A 19,130-nucleotide genomic window follows, 5' to 3' on the forward strand; every position below is an offset into this window, starting at 1 on the left:
TGTTGACCGTCCACTACGAACCTGAGAGATTTCCTGTGAGAAGTGTGAATGGGAATATGTAAGTAAGAGTCTTTGAGATCTAGAGTGGCAGGGAAGTCGCCTTGTGAAAGAAGAGAAAGGACCTGCTGAAGTGTGACCATGTGGATATGGTCTGACTGTTTGTACAAGTTTAGGGGTCTGAGGTCTAGAATAGGTCTGAGACGTCCTTTTTTGGTATGAGAAAATACAGAGAGTAAACTCCTGCGTTTTGTTGGTGCAGGGGAACTAGTTCTATTGCACTCTTTTGTAGGAGGGAGATAACATCCTGCTTGAGCAGTGATAAATGCTCCAAAGGCATTGGGTGCTGTTTGGGTGGTATGTTTGGGGGCTAGAGGTAGGTTCCAAACAGTAACCTGATTGAACGATTAGTCTCACCCACCTGTCTGTGGTGATGATGCTCCAGACAGGAAGGAACTGTTGTATTTTTCGACGGGAGTGGAATGGTCCGGGGGAAGTCATTGGGTAGGGGTGGAGGCAGATCGGGTATTGTTGGTCTTGCCTCTACCTTTGTTATTGTTGTCTCTGTAGCCTCCTCTCTGATAACCTCTGGTGAATGTAGACTGGGTGGGAGCCTTGTAAGAGGTTGAGGGGTTGTCAGAGGAGTAGCCTCTTGAAGTACCTTTGTAGAAGGAGCAACAAAAAGAAAGTCTGAGAGCTTGTGATTGCAAGGCTCCCATTGATTTAGCTGTGCCCGTCTTACTCTTTTCAAGTGTTGAATCTACATTAGGTCCAAAAAAGTGTCAGGGAGGTGCTGTAATAGGGTTTCTAGTTCATCGTAATGTGCCCTATCGCAACTGGCTAATAGAGCTTGAGTGTTGGTGATACGCCATATGTTAGCGGCTTGTGGCGCTGTTCTTTTTCCCCGAGGCGTCCAAGAGTTTGGAGACTATCGGGGATGGAGCGTCCCCTAATGTCTGGGAGTTGGTCCTTTTCCTAGCATTGGAGACTACTAGTGAATCTAAAGGTACTGGGCCCTTAATGTAGGCTGGGTCTGCAGGGGCAGCTTTGTACTTCTTCGCGGTCCTGGGGTTAATAACTCTAGCCCTCACAGGATCTTTAAACACTTCAGGTGCATGCTTGATGACCCCTTTTAGCATGGGCAAAATAGAGGTGGACCTTTGTGAGGTATCAAAAGTGTTCATTAGGAAATCCTCATCCACAGGGTCTGATTGCAAGTTAACCCCGTGGTAATGGGCAGCTCTATGTAGTAGCTGATTAAAGCCCGTTCTGTCCTCTGGAGCAGAAGGCCTAGAGGGGTAGGTGTCCTCCTGTGGAACATTAGGGACATCTGGTGTGTTGTAATCATCCCATGGATCATGGGAACAAGGTAGCCCAAGATCCCCTAGTGGCTTGCCTGCACCCCCACCCTGTGTCAGAGGTGTGTCATCATCGTACCTTGGTGAAGGAGATTGTGTAGGAGAATGTTGTGGTGGAAGAGAAAGTGGAGGAGGTGGTCGATAAGGGACCCTGGGGGGAGATGTGGCAATTACCCTCTTTTTGGGTGGTGGAGACTATGCAGGCATATCCAATGATCTCTTTGAACTTTCTTTTAGAAGAGTTTTTTGTCTAGGATCTGGTGTAAAAAGCTCTTCTAGTGGAGGCAGGTCTTCCAGCGCCGACTTTTTCAGTTCGATAGCGGCACCAACTCCGGAAAGGTTTAGAGGTCTTTTGGCTTTGTACCGTGATGTTTTACACACTCTTGTTTTTTCGGTTCTGAAGATTTTTTTTTTTTGCTCGGCTCAGAGTGTTTTTTCAGAGTCAATGGGTCGGGGTTTGTAGACTTCAGTGCAGAGTGCTTAGATGTGGAGGCAGCAATTGGCATGGAGGAGGAGGGCGGTTTCTTTTTCGATGCCGGTGACTGGGATTCGGTACCAATGGCAGACTGACTCGAGCCCGAGTCGCCTGAAGGCTTAATAGGCTTCTTTGCCAAGCACGGGGGTGGGGCATGGGAAGCAGACTCTCGTGTGCACCCGGGCCCGTAGGTGAAGGTGTGACCAAAGCACAAGTTACTACTTGTGTAACGATATATCTGTAAGAGACATTAGTTAGTGATAGATTCCTTACCTTAGAATATCCCCAGGCGTCAGACTGGATCCGGAAATTTTTGCGTAGCAATACCCCTGCGCGCTGGTAGGCGTCGTCTGCGGCTCCGCGTCCGTCGTCGGCGTCGTGAGCGCCGGGATGACGTCATCGGAGTATATAGACGGCGCCCATGCGCGCTGACGTCAGTTCTGATAACACAGCTTTTCCGCGCCAGATACGCAGAGCCATGATAGAACTAACACTGGTGCCATTGAAACTAGGGCCCTGAAAGGGGATGACCTTAACCCTAAATATCGGTTCGCAGAACGGGGAGGATGGGAGGGCGGTAAGGAATCTATCACTATCTAATGTCTCTTACAGATATATCGTTACACAAGTAGTAACTTGTGCATCTGAAAGAGACACGTTAGTGATAGATTCCTTACCTTAGAATAGATACCCCAGCAATACCAACCCCGGTGGTGGGTCTGCGAACCAATATCACACCAGAAAGTCCTGGAGGACGGAACGGCCAAAGAAGCCATCCCTCCGGACTTGACTGTCCAGGCAGTAGTGTCTTGCGAACGTGTGCAGCGAGGCCCACGTGGCTGCCTGACAGATGTCCTGCAGGGGGACACCGCGGCCCAGGGCAGTTGTCGTTGCCGTGGCCCGAGTGGAGTGAGCCCGCAATCCAGCCGGGGGCTCCTACCTCGCCATGGAGTAGCATGCTTGGATGCACAAGATGATCCACCTGGAGATGGTCCTCTTGTGTACAGCCTTTCCCTTCTTCGCGCCCACGTAACCAACGAAGAGTTGGTCATCCACCCGGAATTGGCGAGTGCGGTCCAGGTAGTAGGAGAGCGCACGTTTTGGATCCAGACGGTGGAGCCTCTCTTCCTCTTTCGAGGGATGCGGAGGCGGAAAGAAGGTGGGCAAGGTGATGGACTGCCCGATGTGGAAGGCCGTGACAACCTTGGGCAGAAAGGAAGGTCGTGTACGCAACACCACCTTATCAGGATGAACAGACAGGAAAGGCGGAGAAGAAGAAAGAGCCTGGAGCTCACTCACCCTCCTGGCAGAGGTGATGGCAACCAGGAAGGCCGTCTTCAGCGTAAGGAGACGAAGAGGACAGTTATGAAGTGGCTCAAAGGGAGCACACATCAGATAGGTGAGAACAAGGTTCAAGTCCCACTGGGGCATCACGAAGGGAACAGGAGGGAACATGTGTGTGATGCCCTTCAGAAATCTACTCACTATAGGGGACTTGAACAAAGAAGGCTGATCTGGTAGCCTCAAGAAGGCTGAAAGAGCAGAGAGGTACCCTTTAAGAGTGCCCAGAGCAGAGCCCTGCTGGGCAAGGGAAAGAAGAAAGAGCAGCACTTCCGAAAGGGGTGCAGAGAGGGGATCCACAGCCTTTGCTGCGCACCATGCCACAAATCTATTCCACCGGCAGGCGTATACCGACTTAGTGGAGGGACGCCTGGCTGCCAGAATGATGTCACAGACTTCGGGAGGCAAGTCAAATGGCCTCAACTGCCGCCGCTCAATCTCCAAGCTTGTAGGTGGAGACTGGACAGGTTCGGGTGCAGGACCGTCCCCTGCTGCTGCGACAGAAGGTCCTCCCGAAGAGGCAGACGAATCGGGGGATCGACTGACATGCTGAGTAGCTCGGGATACCAGTATCTTCGAGCCCAGTCCGGAGCCACAAGGATAACTTGGGCCCGGTCGCGCTTGATCTTCTTCAGCACTCTGGGCAGAAGTGGTATAGGCGGAAAGGCGTACAACAGGCCGCAGCTCCACTCGCGACGAAAAGCGTCTCCGAGCGAGTGCCGCCTTGGAAACTCCAACGCGCAGAACTGCTGACATTGCGCGTTCTCTTCTGTGGCGAATAGATCTAACCAAGGCTCTCCCCACTGTCGAAAGAGACCTTGCGCCACATCCGAGTTCAGACGCCATTCGTGATCCATCATGCACCGGCGGCTGAGTTCGTCCGCCCTGGCATTCAGAGAACCTGCCAGGTGTTGAACCACCAGAGTCACGCCCTGATGTTCCAGCCACTGCCATAGGCGCAGAGCCTCCTGGCAAAGGGTCCACGACCCCACACCGCCCTGTTTGTTGCAGTACCACATGGCGGTGGTGTTGTCGGTGAACACTTGCACCACGCTCCCCCTGACAGAGGGGAGGAATGCCTTCAGTGCAAGACGAATCGCCCGCAGCTCCAGAAGGTTGATGTGGAGCCGGGACTCCGCCGGAGACCAGAGGCCTCTGATCTCCGCCTCTCCCATGTGGCCTCCCCAGCCCTGGAGGGACGCGTCCGTCACAACTACGTGCTCCGGCTGGGGTAGAGAGAGGGGCCTGCCACTGACCCAGTCGCGGTCCGTGAGCCACCACTGCAGTTGTTTCGCAGTGCCCTCCGAGATCAGGACATGATCGGACAGGTTGCCCTGATGCTGGGCCCACTGAAACTTCAGGTCCCACTGCAGAGCCCGCATCCGCCACCTGGCGTGACGCACCAGAAGGATGCAGGAGGCCATCAGTCCCAGAAGCCGCAGCGTCAACCTGACCGAGACCCGGGATAACGGCCCGAAGATAGGAATCAGAGCCTGAATATCCCGAACCCGCTGCTCGGGTGGGTAAACCCGAAACTGCGCCGAGTCGAGAACCGCTCCGATGAAAAGGAGCTTCTGAGAGGGACACAGGTGTGACTTCGGCACATTGATGGAGAACCCCAGCAAGTGCAGGAGGTCGGCCGTAGTCTGGAGGTGGCTGACGACTGTCTGGGGCGAGCCCGCCTTCAACAACCAGTCGTCGAGGTAGGGGAAGACTGACACCCCTTGCCTGCGCAGATGGGCTGCGACCACCGCCATCACCTTCGTTAACACCCGCGGGGCGCTGGTAAGGCCGAAGGGGAGCACGGTAAACTGAAAGTGCTCGTGGCCTACCGTGAACCGCAGGTAACGCCGGTGGGCCGGCAGGACGGGGATGTGGAAATAGGCGTCCTGCAAGTCCAACGCTACCATCCAGTCTCCTGGGTCCAGGGCAGCCAGGACCTGAGCCAAAGTGAGCATCTTGAACTTCTCCGTACGGAGGAAGCCGTTGACGTTCCGCAGATCCAAGATAGGGCGTAGGCCCCCTTTGCCCTTCTTGGGTACCAGAAAGTAGTGGGAGTAACAGCCACGTCCTACTTCTGGCCCAGGAACGCGCTCGATGGCCCTCTTGGCCAAGAGGGCCGAAACTTCCTCTTGCAGAAGTCGCAAGTGATCCCCCGACACACGGTGGCATTGAGGTGGCATGGATGGAGGGGAAGACTCGAAGGGGAGGGAGAAACCCCTTCGGACAATTTGCAGCACCCACCTGTCCGAAGTGACTGTATGCCAGTGGGAGAGGTGATGGCGAACCCTGCCTCCCACAGGCGTCACATGGGCCTGAAAACTCGGACTAGGAAGGTTTTGAGGCGGGGGCTGCTGAGGGAGGTGTGGACTGGCCTCGCCGCTGGCCCCGACCACCGCCACGGCGGTTCCCACGGCCGCCACCGCGTTGCTGAACATTCTGCGGCGCGTGGCTGACGGTCCGTGGTGGGGCGCCCCTTCCGTGGCCACGAAAGGAGCGAAAGGCACCCGATTGCTGGCGTGGGGCCGCAAGGCCCAAGGACTTGGCCGTGGCCCTGGAGTCCTTAAAACGTTCCAGCGCATGGTCTGCCTTGTCGCCGAAGAGGCGACGGCCATCAAACGGCATGTCCAGGAGAGTGGCCTGGACATCGGTCGAGAAATTGGCGGACCTCAACCAGGCGTGGCGTCGAACCGCCACCGTCGTTGCCATCGCCCTGCCCAGTGAGTCCGTGGTATCCAGCCCACACCGGATGGAAAAGCGTGCCGCATCTCGGCCGTCCGCAAGGGTTTGGCTGAGTTTAGCCCTGACCTCCTCAGAGCATTGTGGCAGCACCTCCGCAACCGTGTCCCACAGAGTGTGGGTGTAGCGGCCCAAGAGACAGTTGGTGTTCACTGACCGGAGCCCTAGGCTCACAGACGAGAAGACCTTCTTCCCGAACTGCTCAAATCTCTTGGATTCCCTGTCGGGCGGGGCCGACGGGAATGCGGACTGGGAGTTGGAGGCCTGGATGACCAGGCTCTCGGGGGTGGGGTGGGTGGACAAAAAGCAAGGGTCGCCCGGTGCCGGGCGGTAGCGTCTGGCCACGTTCCTATCCACAGGGGGACCTGTGGCGGGCTTGGACCAAGTGCCCAGCAGAACGTCACACAAGGCCTCATTGAACGGCAGAAGGGGCTCCGCGGAGCCGGACTGCTGTTTGAGTACCTCAGTGAGGAGATTAGTCCTCACGGCCGCGACGGGGAGCTCAAGGTTTAGGGCCTTAGCTGCCTTCGTCAACACTACACTAAGCAGAACCCGCCTCCGAAGCCACAGTCGGGGGCGACGTAAATCCAGTGTCTGGCGATGTGTCAATACCACTGGCCTCCCCAAGCTCATATGTCCAGTCCTGATGAGACTGGCAATCACGTGCCAGAGGGTCCTCGGACCCCTCCCACTGCTCCTCGTCACCCAGCTCCTGGAGACCAGGATTAACAGCCAGGGCCTCCTCGTGGAGATAGAATTCTCCGACGGCCGACGGAATCGGCGCCCAGCGGCGCCCCTCCGACGCCTGAGGTGGACCGTAGGAAGCATTGGGGTCGGCAACCACTACGGCTGCCGGGGACGACACCTGAAGGGACGTCGCCGGTGAGGTCGCAGGGTCGACCGGCGAGGTCCCGGATCCGGAGCCGGATCCAGCGAGGTCGCGCGGCGCCGGGACCGAAGTCGCCAGCGGCGCCGGGGCCGAAGCACCCGACGTCGTCGGGGCCGAAGCGCCCGACCCGGAAGGACCTCCAGACGGAGCCGATCGGCCCGAAGGCGCCACGGGAACCGACTGAGGAGGGAGGGCCCTCATGGCCATGAGGTACCTCTCGACCTCCTCCTGCGACGCGCCGTGCCCAGGGACCCGAAGGTGTGGGGCAGGCGGCGACGCTTGCGACTCCCGCGGAGCCACGTGGGCGGTGTCGCCCGAATCCCCGGTCGCATCGTGCGAGCGACGGGGCGGGTCGGAGGACCGATGGTGTCGCTCCGACCTCTCATGCCTCTTACCTGAGGACTTGGAACCAGACGATCGGTGACCACTCCCGGAACGTCGATGACTCCGACCTCGCGACCTGTCCCTCGACCTCCCGTGGGACCGGGACCTGGAGCGGCGCGGGGCCGACTGCCTCAGCTCGAGACGCTTGCGGGACCGCTCCCGCCTAGCCTTCGACGTCAGGGCCCGGCAGTCGTCACAGGTTCGATCGTCGTGGTCGAGGCCTAAGCACTTCAGGCACCGGCGATGGGGGTCCGTGACCGACATGAGTCGGCCGCACTTCGAGCAAGGCTTGAACCCGGGCATCCCTGGCACCGATAGTCGAGAATCGACTAAGTAGAGGATCAAAAAGATCAAAAAAGTTGTCAGTCAAAAAGTGACTGGGGGTAGAGCTTCTTCCGGATCTGCGCTAGCTGGCGCGGAAAAAAGAAGAACTGACGTCAGCGCGCATGGGCGCCGTCTATATACTCCGATGACGTCATCCCGGCGCTCACGACGCCGACGACGGACGCGGAGCCGCAGACGACGCCTACCAGCGCGCAGGGGTATTGCTACGCAAAAATTTCCGGATCCAGTCTGACGCCTGGGGATATTCTAAGGTAAGGAATCTATCACTAACGTGTCTCTTTCAGATGCCTATTTTAATGGTGTATGGAGGGGGTCGGGGTTGATGTCTTTACTTACAACCCGCTGCGGAGGAGTGAGGTCTTCAATGTCAGAGTCCTCGGCTTCGGAGGCATTGTGTTCGACTCGTTCCTGTTCGTCGACGCCCTCTTGGAAGATGTCTTCGGGAGTGGATGTCAACTAGAGAACCATTGTTCTTCGAACTAGATGACCCCAAATGGTCTTTTTGGAGCAGAAAGAGGCACAAGGTCCACAATTTCTAGTCTCGTGCTCCAGTGAAAGTCAGAGGTTACAAACCTCATGAAGATCGGTGTGTGGGGAAACTTCAACCCAAACTGAAGACACTTCTTGAATGGAGTCCTTTCCATGAACCAGATACCAAGGCAGGCCCGAAGGCTCTCGTCGATCGGAATCGAGGACTTCGATGTTTGAGAGATGCGCGCCTACTGGGGTTCGCAATTAAAAAAAATACCATAAATAGGGTGAAGGATTGCACGTTGACAGTGGAATCGATGACTGTTCCGTACTGGAGCGTGACAAAACACATCCGAGCCCGATGGCGGAAAAAAAAATCTAAAGATGGAGCAGATGCCCATGGGCACTACATCCAAAGAAGTCGCCGCCCATCTTGTGGCTTCCAAACACTTTACGAAGACAAAAACAAGTGCAAACATCCGGGCACAACACCAGATGGTGATCTATGCATAGTGTGTGAATTGCAGCTCATATGCCTCGAACACGAAATTTATGTAATGAATAAAAGGTATTTTCAAAAACGACACATGATTATTGGAGAGTATCAATATGTCATAATCACGTCACTTACCCAAATGATTTAGTTAGTTTTTTTGTTCCAACTGGTTTATCACTGTGCTGAAGTTCATAAAATACCCTCTGTAATGCTAAAGGAACACTTTTTGAAGAGTCGTCTCCCTCTGTAGGCATCATATACACAGCCTAAAATGAAATGTATGAACATTAACATTTTACGATCTTCCCCACAATAACATTTTAACATGTATCCTCTTGGTAGAGAGTGATCCAATCATTAAGCAACCACCATCAAGAGAAGGGCCGGGTAAAATTATGGTAGTTAGAGATTGAGTGCTCGAACACTTTCCATGGGGCCAAGAAGTTTGGTCTGTGATGTGACCAAGGGCCGTACTGATGACAGTGGAGTGGCAGTTGGGAAGGGAGAGTTGAGAAAAGGTGGGTAGAGGGGCAGTAAAGCTTAATTGCACAATGTGACACCGGAAAATCTAGGATTAATCACAGCTTCCCCACTTTATCAAATAGTAATTTGTCCATATATAATAGGAACCCAAGTCACCAAAAGAGTGTACATAACTGGTTTACTTTTTTAGTTCACCATTAGAATTATTTTAAGTATGGAGGGAAGAACAAGTTACTTCGCTTCAGTAATGCTTTTTCTGGTGGATACAGTATTTGCCTGTGGATTCCTCACCTTATGAATATCCCCTGCGCCAGCATTACGTGGAATTTATTCCCTAGCTCTCCACGCCGACGAGGACGTCACAATGGCAACGCTCCGCTCGCGACTCCGCATGACGTCACCGGAGCCATAAGAACCTCGTCGGCGTGATGACATCAGTTCAACCCATTTTTTTCAGAGGCGAACAGGTGGAACGACAGCAGATTCAAAGTGTTCACAGTACACAATATTCAAACAAATAAACAGTGTAAAATTAAAAGGAAAGCAAAAGAATATACGCATTTTCTATAAATCACACAATACAAAAAGAAGCACCAAATATTAAACAAACCTGTTCAACAAAAACACCTTTAAGGTATTTAAGGGAGGAGGGTGGCACCAGGTGGGTTGTTGCATCAGAGCCTCTGCTGATGGGAGTCCCAGTCTTCAAGAGGGTCAAGGCAGGCAGGTCCTCCGGGTGTCCCAAGGTTGCTGTCCGCAGGAGTCGCCAGGATTAAGCAGGAGCAGGTTCCAGGATCAACATGCCGGTAGGGCTGGGGCCAAGTTAGTTGTTGTCGTCCTGTTAGCAGCTGCACAGCGGGTTTACTTTTTCTTGATCTTTCCATATCGGGATCTGAGGAAGGGAGGTTCAGGGAGCCCCTAAATACTGAATTTAGGGGCGTTCCAGGTAGGGGAAGGACAGGGACCAATGGGTCCCTGCCCTGGGGCGAGTACACCGCCTAGCCTGCTCCTCTCCTGTGGGAGGGGGCAGGAGCCTAGCTGTGATCGGGCAGGGCTCCCCATCTTCAAGATGGCCGGAGCCTGGGGTCGTGCTTCACCTAGTCTCCCCCACCTGAGGGGTGGGGTTGGCACAGGCTGGCACACCCCCCTTCCTGATGTAGTTTTTTCCCGCCAGTCTTCCCGCCAGAGTGTGTGGCAGGACTGGTGGAGGCTGGTTGCTGGGTACAGCAAATGGTCTGGAGAATCTGAGGTGGCATGCCTTTGAAGCTTCCCCCTGCTCATCCTGGGGGAGGAGACCTAGCACCTCGCCCAGAATGTGCATTGTTGCAGGCCCAGGAGATCGGGGGCTCTCCTTTCCAGGGGTCCAGCAACATGTCTGTTGTGTGGCAGCCTTTGCAGTCACTCAGCCAGACGTTGATTGTAAGTTAGGTTTTCAGGGGGCAGCTTAAAGATGCCCTCTGGTGCATTTTACATTAAATCTCACACTGGCATCAGTGCGGGTTTAATGTGCTGAGAAGTTTGGCACCAAACTTGTCAGTCTTCAGTGTAGCCATTATGGTACTGTGGAGTTCGTAATGACAACCTCCCAGCACCATATACTCTTAATGGCATCACTGCACTTAGGGCACAGGAATGGCTCTGGGTACTGTTGGGGCACAGGGCTCATGCACCTAGGCCCACAGCACTGGCATAGGGCACCCAGCTAGAGGGGTGACTGATTTATGCCAGGACAGTGGGTTTGTGGGCATGGCATACAGGGATGTGTGTCATGTCGACTCTTTGTTTAGTTCTGTACCTAGGCACTCAAACTGCCAAAGGCAGTGTGTAGGTACCCAGGTACAGGGCCCCTAAGGGTGGCACAGTAAGTGCTGCAGCCCTTAGGGGTCTTCTCGGGTCACCATGCCCTGGGTACCATTTACTAGGGGCTGATAGGTGCCCAGAGATGCCAATTACATTTTGTTTCAACAGTTTTTAGGGACGAAATACAGGCCCTGGTTACCTGGTTGGCAGGAGCCCAGGGCACACTCAGTTAAAGCACAGCAGCAATTCAGAAAAAAGTGGGGGCAGACCAAGGCAAGAAATATGGCACTTTCTCACCCAACCCCCCCCCAAACGTAAGGTGATGAGACTAACCTTGCCCTAGGTAGTCTTTATTGTCTAAGTGGGAGAACCTGGAAAGTCCCTCTGCATTGGCATGGGCAGTCCTTGGTTGGTGTTCAACTTCAAAGTCCATACCCTGTAGGGAGATGGACCATCTCAGTAGTTTGGGATATTCCCATTTCATCTGCATTAGCCATCTGAGAGTTCTGTGGTCATTTTGAACCAGGAAGTGGGTCCTAGACAGGTAGGGCCTCAACATCTTCAGGGACCAAACCACAGCAAAGGGCTCAATCTCAATGGCACTCCAACGCTGCTCTCTGGGGAGTAGCCTCCTGCTTACAAAAGCAACAGGTTGGTCTTGGCCTTCCTCATTGATCTGGGAGAGTACTGCTACTATCCCCAGCTCTGAGGCATCAGTCTGCACTATGAACTGCTTGGAGTAGTCTGGTGCTTTTAGAATGGGTGCTAAGCACATTGCTACTTTCAGGGTGTCAAACACCTTTTGGCAGCTAACAGTTCAGTTTACTTTCTTGGGCATCTTATTGGATGGGAGTTCTGTGAGGGGAGTCACAATAGACCCATATCCCTTCACAAACTTTCTGTAGTACCCAGTCAAGCCTAGGAATGCCCAGAATTGGGTCTGGGTGGTTGGAGCTGCCCAGTCCAGGATGCTCTGGATCTTGGCCTGTAAGGGTGGGACCTGGCCTCCACCAACAAGGTGGCCCAAGTACACCACAGTGCCCTGCCCTATCTGGCATTTGGATGCCTTGATCGTCAGTCCTGCAGATTGCAGGGCTTGTAGAACCTCCCCAAGGTGGATAAGGTGATCCTGCCAGGTGCAGCTAAAGACAGTAATATCATCAAGATAGGCTGCACTGAAGATTGCAACCCAGTCAGGACTTGGTTCACCAACCTCTGGAAGGTGGCAGGGGCATTCTTTAACCCAAAAGGCATCACAGTAAACTGATAGTGCCCATCTGGGGTGGAGAATGCTATTTTCTTTTTGGCTCTGGGGCCATGCCAATTTGCCAAGTACTCTGCAGTCAAGTCTAAGGTGCTTAGGACTTGGCTGCCTCTAGTTTGTCTATCAACTCATCTGCTCTTGGAATGGGGTGAGCATCTGTCTTGGTGACAGAGTTGAGCCCTCTAAAGTTCACACAGAACCTCATCTCTCTCTTTCCACCCTGTTGAGGTTTAGGGATTAGAACCACTGGGCTAGCCCAGGGGCTCTCAGAAGGTTCAATCACCCCTAGCTCCAGCATCTTGCTGACTTCAGCTTTGATGCTTTCCTTGAATTGGTCTGATTGTCGATAGATTTGGTTTTTGACAGGGTTACTGTCACCAGTGTCCACATCATGGGTACACCAGCTGGTCAGACCAGGGGTCAAGGAAAGGATGCTAGCAAACTGGTGCAAGACTTGCTTGCAGTCAGCCTGCTGTTGGGGAGTGAGTGTGTCTGAAAAGACTACTCCATCTACTGACCCATCTTTTGGGCTGGAAAAGATGAGATAAGGGAGAGATTCACTCTCAGCTTCCTGTTCCTCATCAGTCACCATCAGCATGGTGAGGTCAGCCTGGTCATTGTGGAGCTTGAGGCGGTTCACATGGATATCCCTTTTGGGTGTCCTGCTGGTGCTCAGGTCCACTAAGTGACCTCACTCTTTCTTCAGGATAGGTAAGGCCACTCCATTTGTCTTGTGAGAGCCCTTGGTGCCACTACCTCCAAAACCCACACCTGTTGCCCAGGTTGAAATTCAACCATGGCAGCTTTTTGGTCATACCAGTGCTTCTGCAGGTCCTGGCTGGCCTCAAGATTCTTGGAATCCTTGTCCATGTACTCAGCCATTCTGGACTTTAGGCCAAGCACATAGTCCACAATGTCTTGTTTAGGTTCTTGGAGAGGCCTCTCCCAACCCTCCTTTACAAGACAGAGTGGTCCCCTTACAGGATGACCAAACAGAAGTTCAAAGGGTGAAAACCCCACTCCCTTCTGTGGCACTTCCCTATAAGCGAAAAGCAGGAATGGCAACAGAACATCCCATCTCCTGAGTTTTTCAGGGAGCCCCAGGATCATACCATTCAATGTCTTGTTGAACCTTTCTATAAGACCATTGGTTTGTGGGTGGTATGGGGTAGTGAACTTGTACTGCACCCCACACTTCTTCCACATGCGTTTCAGGTAAACAAACATGAAGTTGGTACCTCTGTCTGAAACCACCACCTTAGGAAACCCCACCCTGGTGAAGACACCTAAGAGGCCCTTGGCTACTGCAGGAGCTGCTGTAACCCTAAGGGGAATTGCTTCAGGGTACCTAGTAGCATGATCGTCTACTACTAGAATTAATTTGTTCCCTGAGGCTGTGGGAGGCTCAAGTGGACCCACAATGTCCACACCTACCCTTTCAAAGGGCACCCACACCACTGGCAGTGGCATCAACGGGTCCTTGGGCTGGTCACCTGTCTTGCCACTGGCATGACAGGTAACAAAGGAGCTCACAAACTCCTTAATTTTTTGGTTCATCTGGTGCCAGTAAAAGTGGTTAACCAGCCCTTTCCTAGTTTTGGTTTGCCCCAGGTGTCCAACTACGGGGATGTCATGAGCTAAAGTTATGAGGAACTCCCTGTACTTCTACGGCACTACCACTCTCCTGGTAGCTCTAGGATTGGGGCTTCTTGCCTCAGTATACAGTAATCCCTCTAACCAATAAGCTCTGTGGGCACCACTGACATCTCCCTTTGCTTCTGCAGCTGCTTGCTGACTCAGGCTTTCAAGAGTGGGGCAGTCTCGCTGACCCTGGCACAGCGCTTCCCTAGTGGGTCCCTGGGCCCAGGAGTCCAACCTGGTAAGGCTCAAGCTCCATAAGCTCAGTTCCTTCTAGGGTTTCCAAGTCCTCTCCCTGAGGAGAGGGGTCCTGAACGCTGGCTGTGTAGAAGCTGGTTCCCCAGTCTCCTTGCTTTTTCTCTTGGTTGGTTGGGCCATACTTTCAGGATCCAATCTCACTTGTTCACCCTTCTTTTTGCTCTGTGCTCTGGTTTGGACACACACCACTCTAGGGATACCCAGGATGGCTGCATGGGTTACTTGCTCAACCTCCGCTCAGGCTGAGGTTTCCAGTTAATTTTCAAGCAGACAGTCAGCTGGCAATTATGGAGAGACCACTACCAGTTTCAGGACAGTAACCTCCCCCCATCCTGTCACCATAGCCAGAGGGCGTTGGGTGGTAATCCAGTCAGCATTGGTGACTGGGTAAGTTTTCCCAACCAGGTATTGCTTTGGGGAAACCAGCCTTTCCCTTACCATAGTGATGCTGGCACCTGTATCCATCAGGGCTTCTACTTTTAGTTCCATTAATGGAGGGGTATTGCAGATACTTGTTACAGTTGGGTGGCCAACCAGCTACATTGGCAACCTCCATTTCTCCAAGGAGACCAGACTAGCTTGAGTGTATTCCCAGATTTGCGCTGGGCCCTCCTCTGATCCCATCTGTAGATTTACTGTCCCTGAAGTAGCTGTATTGAGTGCCTTAGGGGTTTTGTTGTAGGGGCAGTTTTTGTCTACAGTTAAATGTCCCAACTTATTACAGTTGTTAAAATAGGCCTTGTTAGGATCAAACTTTCTTCCCCTGTAGGGCTGAGGCACATAGGGAGTAGTTTGGGACCCACCCACACAGGTTTTTGGGGCCCTTCGGAAGACTGACTTAATCTTGGAGATTCTCACCATTTTTCCCTTCGGGAGGTTTTGTGAGCACTTTCTTTTGGTCACCACCAGTGGCTGTCCTGGTCACCCTAGTCTTGACCCAGTGGTCTGCATTCTTACCCAATTCTTGGGGAGAAATTGGGCCTAGGTCTACCAAACGCTGATGCAACTTTTAATTTGTGCAATTACTCAAAATGTGTTCCTTCATAAACAAATTATGAAGTCCAGTAAAATCATGCACATTGTGTCCAGTTAACCAACCATCCAGTGTCTTTACTGAGTAGTCTACAAAGTCTATCCACCATTGGGTCTGGGTTTTGTGACCCCCCCCCCCCCGAACCTAATTCTATACTCCTCAGTAGTGAGTCCAAATCCCACAATCAGAGGTTTCTTCATGAGGTCATAGGACCCTGCATCTGGCGGAGAGAGGGTCAGAAGCCTGTCTCTGCAGTTACCAGAGAACAGTTCCTAGAGAAGTGCCCCCAGAGAGGTTTTAGTTTTCCGATATCACACGCCCTCTCAAAGGCTGTGAACCACTTGGTGATGTCCTCACCTTCCTCAAATTTAGGGACAATCCCTTTGGGGATTTTAATATCATAAGATTGCTCTCTATCCTGGTTATTGGTATTGCTGCCACCAGAGATGGGGGCTAAGAACATCTATTTTCTTTCTATTTCTAGAGCCAGGAGTCTGGTATCTAGGTCTAATCTCTTGGTCACCTTTGCTAAGAAGTTGTCCTCTAAATTGGGGTTCTCCCCAAATGTATTCTCTGGGGCCCAGTCCACCTGTGTGGTTCTCAGGCTCCCAAAGGCTAACTCTTGGAGTCAAGGGTACAGTGACCCATTCTTCCTTAGGAATGATGGGGGGGGATCATTATCCTCCTCATCCACTCCTCCTTCCTCTGGCTGGGTGTCACCCTGCTCAGAGGGGTGGTCATTTGCATATTCAGCCAGGAGCTCCTGGAGCCCTTGTTTGGTTGGATGCAGCTATTTTTTTTAACTTTGCATAGTGCCCTCAATTCCTTGAAGTCTAAGTGCAAGCAGGGTGTGAGGTTGAGTTCCTCCACCAGGTTTACATTATCTTTACTAACAGCTGGGTTATTTTGAGACATTCTAACCTGACAGTTCTAACCCTCTACCCTAGCTTGTAGTGACTTATTTTTCAAAAACTCTAATGGGACTTAAGCAAGGCCCTACCAGACTTAGTATTTTTGGAAAAGACCAATTTCAGAATTCTAAAGGGAATTTATGAATTCTGTAGTGTGATCAGATAGTAACCAAGTAATCCACAAATGCAAGTTTGTATTTTACCACTGATCCACCAATGTGAGAAAGTGGCTCTATATATACTGGACTAGAATGAAGTACAGTGTGTATAGAGTCCACCAACCCCAGAGGTATAACAGAGGTTAAAGTCAGAACAGACCTTACTCTCCAAAGTGGTAGCTTGGTCGAGCAGTAAGGCAGCACTAGAGGACAGTGTAAAGCATTTGTTATACACATTCAGTCTGCAAAAGGTTTCACAGACTCAAGGACTGAACTCCAGGCCAATTGTTTTTATATCCAAAGATATAGGCGTTTTATTTTTAGAACAAACAGATCTAAAAATATACTTTTCTTATGAGTTCTCTCATGTAATTACTTAGCATAGGAGCAATAAAGTTTGTGCACACAACTAATACAGTATTGACAGTAGGCAACACAATCCTAAAACACACTATAGCATTGAGCTCAAAGGGTTTTCAAAATGCAAGTACAGTTGATTACTAAATAGATTACTTTAGTAGTCCCAGGACTAGATCTTAGATTCGGTACTGGGGTCTAAGCCGAAACCAGATTAGCAAAAACGATTTAGTTACTGTAGTGAATTTTCATGAATATAAAGCGGTTTTAAAAAGTTCACACTTCGAAACTTTTCAATGGAAATCTGACAATGTTATTCAATGGGAGAAAATTCAGGTTGCAGGTAAAGTACGATCGCGTTACTTTTGTAATCCAGTACTGGTCTCCTAGGCCGAGCACTGGGGTCTTAACTCAAAACAGGTAGGTAATTGCGATTCAGTATTTCGTGTGATTTTTAAAAGAATATTTCAAGTTTTCAAAAGACGACAAGAAATAATAGAAAAGCAGACAATGGGTTCCTATGGAGAAAATACAGATTTCTAGTAACCCCCCTAGGGATTACTTTTGCAGTTCAGTACTGGACTGAAAGGTACAGTACTGGCTTCTCCCATGATCACAGGTGAGTACTTCAGAATTTGGCTGATTTTATGTGAATATTTTTAGATTTCAAAACTTCACACTTAAAAAATGTATGTTATCCAATGGCAGGTAAGTAAATTACCTGTTTCCAGGTGAGTACTTGGTTGGTGAAGTTAAGATTCTGAGCATAGACTCAGGGGTCCCCCAGGGTCAGATAAGTACAGTTAGTTCACTCCCAGCACAGGGGCGGCCGGGTGCAGAGGTAGGTAGGCCCAATGATATCCAATGAGAAAAGGGAGGCCTTCGGTTGGTGGCTGCTGGCTAGTAGGCCACGCGACTGTGGGAGCTGGGCTCCTAGTCACTTGCTCTGGGGAGGGGGGGAGAGTAGGATAGGACACAGGGGCCACAGCCAGCGGCACTCGAGCGGCTGGGTGCAGGGTGCTTTGAGCCTTCGGGCGCTCAATATCCAATGGGAAAGGTCAAAAAGGAACAAAGGCTGTCGGCTCGGGGCTGGAGACTTCAGGGGCGACCAGCACTTCGAGAGGCAAGTTGGGATCTTGGAGCACATGTAGGTACCCCAAAGGGAGGCACAGGTGGCTGTAGGGTGACGGGTGAAGGAGTGTCTTTGGGTGTCGGTAAAGATTACCCTCGGCTGGTCGCGGTTGGGGTGACCCCAGATTTGGAGTCTGCAGGCATCGGCTGGTTCGTCGCGGAGGGTCTTTGAGCACTGGACTTAGGGTCCCAGTTGCCGGGGGGACGTCCTCGTGGTCTTGGTTCGGTTGGGCCCTGCCCGGACTCGGCGGGTGCAGAGTAGGGTGGTCCAGAGATTCCTGGTTGGCACCAGGTGGGTAGTTGCAGAAGAGCCTCTGCTGATGGGAGTCCCAGTCTTCAAGAGGGTCAAGGCAGGCAGGTCCTCCGGGTGGCCCAAGGTTGCTGTCCGCAGGAGTCGCCGGGATTAAGCAGGAGCAGATTCCAGGATCGACAGGCCGGTAGGGCAGGGGCCATGTCAGTTGTTGTCGGCCTGTTAGCAGCTACACGGCAGGTCTTCTTGATCTTTCTTTTTTTCGTATCTGGATCAGAGGAAAGAAAGTTCAGGGAGCCCCTAAATACTGAATTTATGGGCGTTACAGGTTACCCCCTAGCCTGCTCCTCTCCTGTGGGAGGGGAGCCGGAGCCTAGCTGTGATTGGGCAGGGCTCCCCATCTTCAACATGGCAAGAGCCCGGGGTCATGCTTCACCTCGTCTCCCCCACCTGAGGGGTGGGGTTGGCACAGGCTGGCAGACACCCCTTCCTGACGTAGTTTTTCCGGGCCAGTCTTCCCGCAAAAGTGGGGGGCAGGACTGGTGGGGGCTGGTTGCTGGGTACAGCAAATGGTCTGGAGTAACTCACAGAGGCGGCATGCCTTTGAAGCTTCCCCCTGCCCATCCTGGGGGAGTAGAACTAGCACCTCGCCCAGGATGTGCATTGTTGCAGGCCCAGGAGATCGGGGGGCTCTCCTTCGCCGGGGTCCAGCAACATGTCTGTTGTGTGGCAGCCTTTGCAGCCACTCAGCCAGACGTGGATTGTAGGTTAGGTTTTCAGCGGGCATCTATCTCTAAGATGCCCTCTGGTGCATTTTACATTAAATCGCACACTGGCATTAGTGCGGGTTTAATGTGCTGAGAAGTTTGGTACCAAACTTGTCAGTCTTCAGTGTAGCCATTATGGTACTATGGAGTTCGTAATGACAACCTCCCAGCACCATATACTCTTAATGGCATCACTGCACTTATAGTGCCCAGGAATGGCCCTGGGTACTGTAGGGGCACAGGGCTCATGCACCTGGGCCCACACCACTGGCATAGGGCACCCAGCTAGAGGAAGTGACTGACGTATGCCAGGGCAGTGGGTTTGTGGGCAAGGCATACAGGGATGTGTGCCATGTCGACTCTTTGTTTAGTTCTGTACCGAGCACTCACCCTGCCAAAGGCTGTGGGTGGTTAACCAGGTACAGGGCCCCTAAGGGAGGCACAATAAGTGCTGCAGCCCTTAGGGGTCTTATCTGGTCACCATGCCCTGGGTACCTAGGGTACTATTTACATGGAGCTGATAGGTGGCCAGAGATGCCAACTGTGTTGTTTCAACGCACAAGTTACTTACCTTCGGTAACGATA

At 52.3% G+C, this 19,130-nt stretch overlaps 1 protein-coding gene across 2 annotated transcripts in view; it reads right to left on the reverse strand.

Moving 5' to 3' along the window:
- The window catches only part of USP7 (ubiquitin specific peptidase 7), a 1,528,604-nt gene that overhangs the window by 1,012,794 nt on the left and 496,680 nt on the right, over nucleotides 1-19,130 (reverse strand). For both annotated transcript variants that reach the window (XM_086941365.1, XM_086941366.1), the window contains exon 7: nucleotides 8,631-8,761. In XM_086941365.1, the coding sequence (XP_086797491.1) occupies nucleotides 8,631-8,761 (131 nt within the window). The remainder of the gene's footprint in view (nucleotides 1-8,630; nucleotides 8,762-19,130) is intronic.

This window comes from Lissotriton vulgaris, chromosome 10 (assembly GCF_964263255.1).
Source record: "Lissotriton vulgaris chromosome 10, aLisVul1.2, whole genome shotgun sequence".
In the NCBI taxonomy this organism is placed as follows: Eukaryota; Metazoa; Chordata; class Amphibia; order Caudata; family Salamandridae; genus Lissotriton; species Lissotriton vulgaris.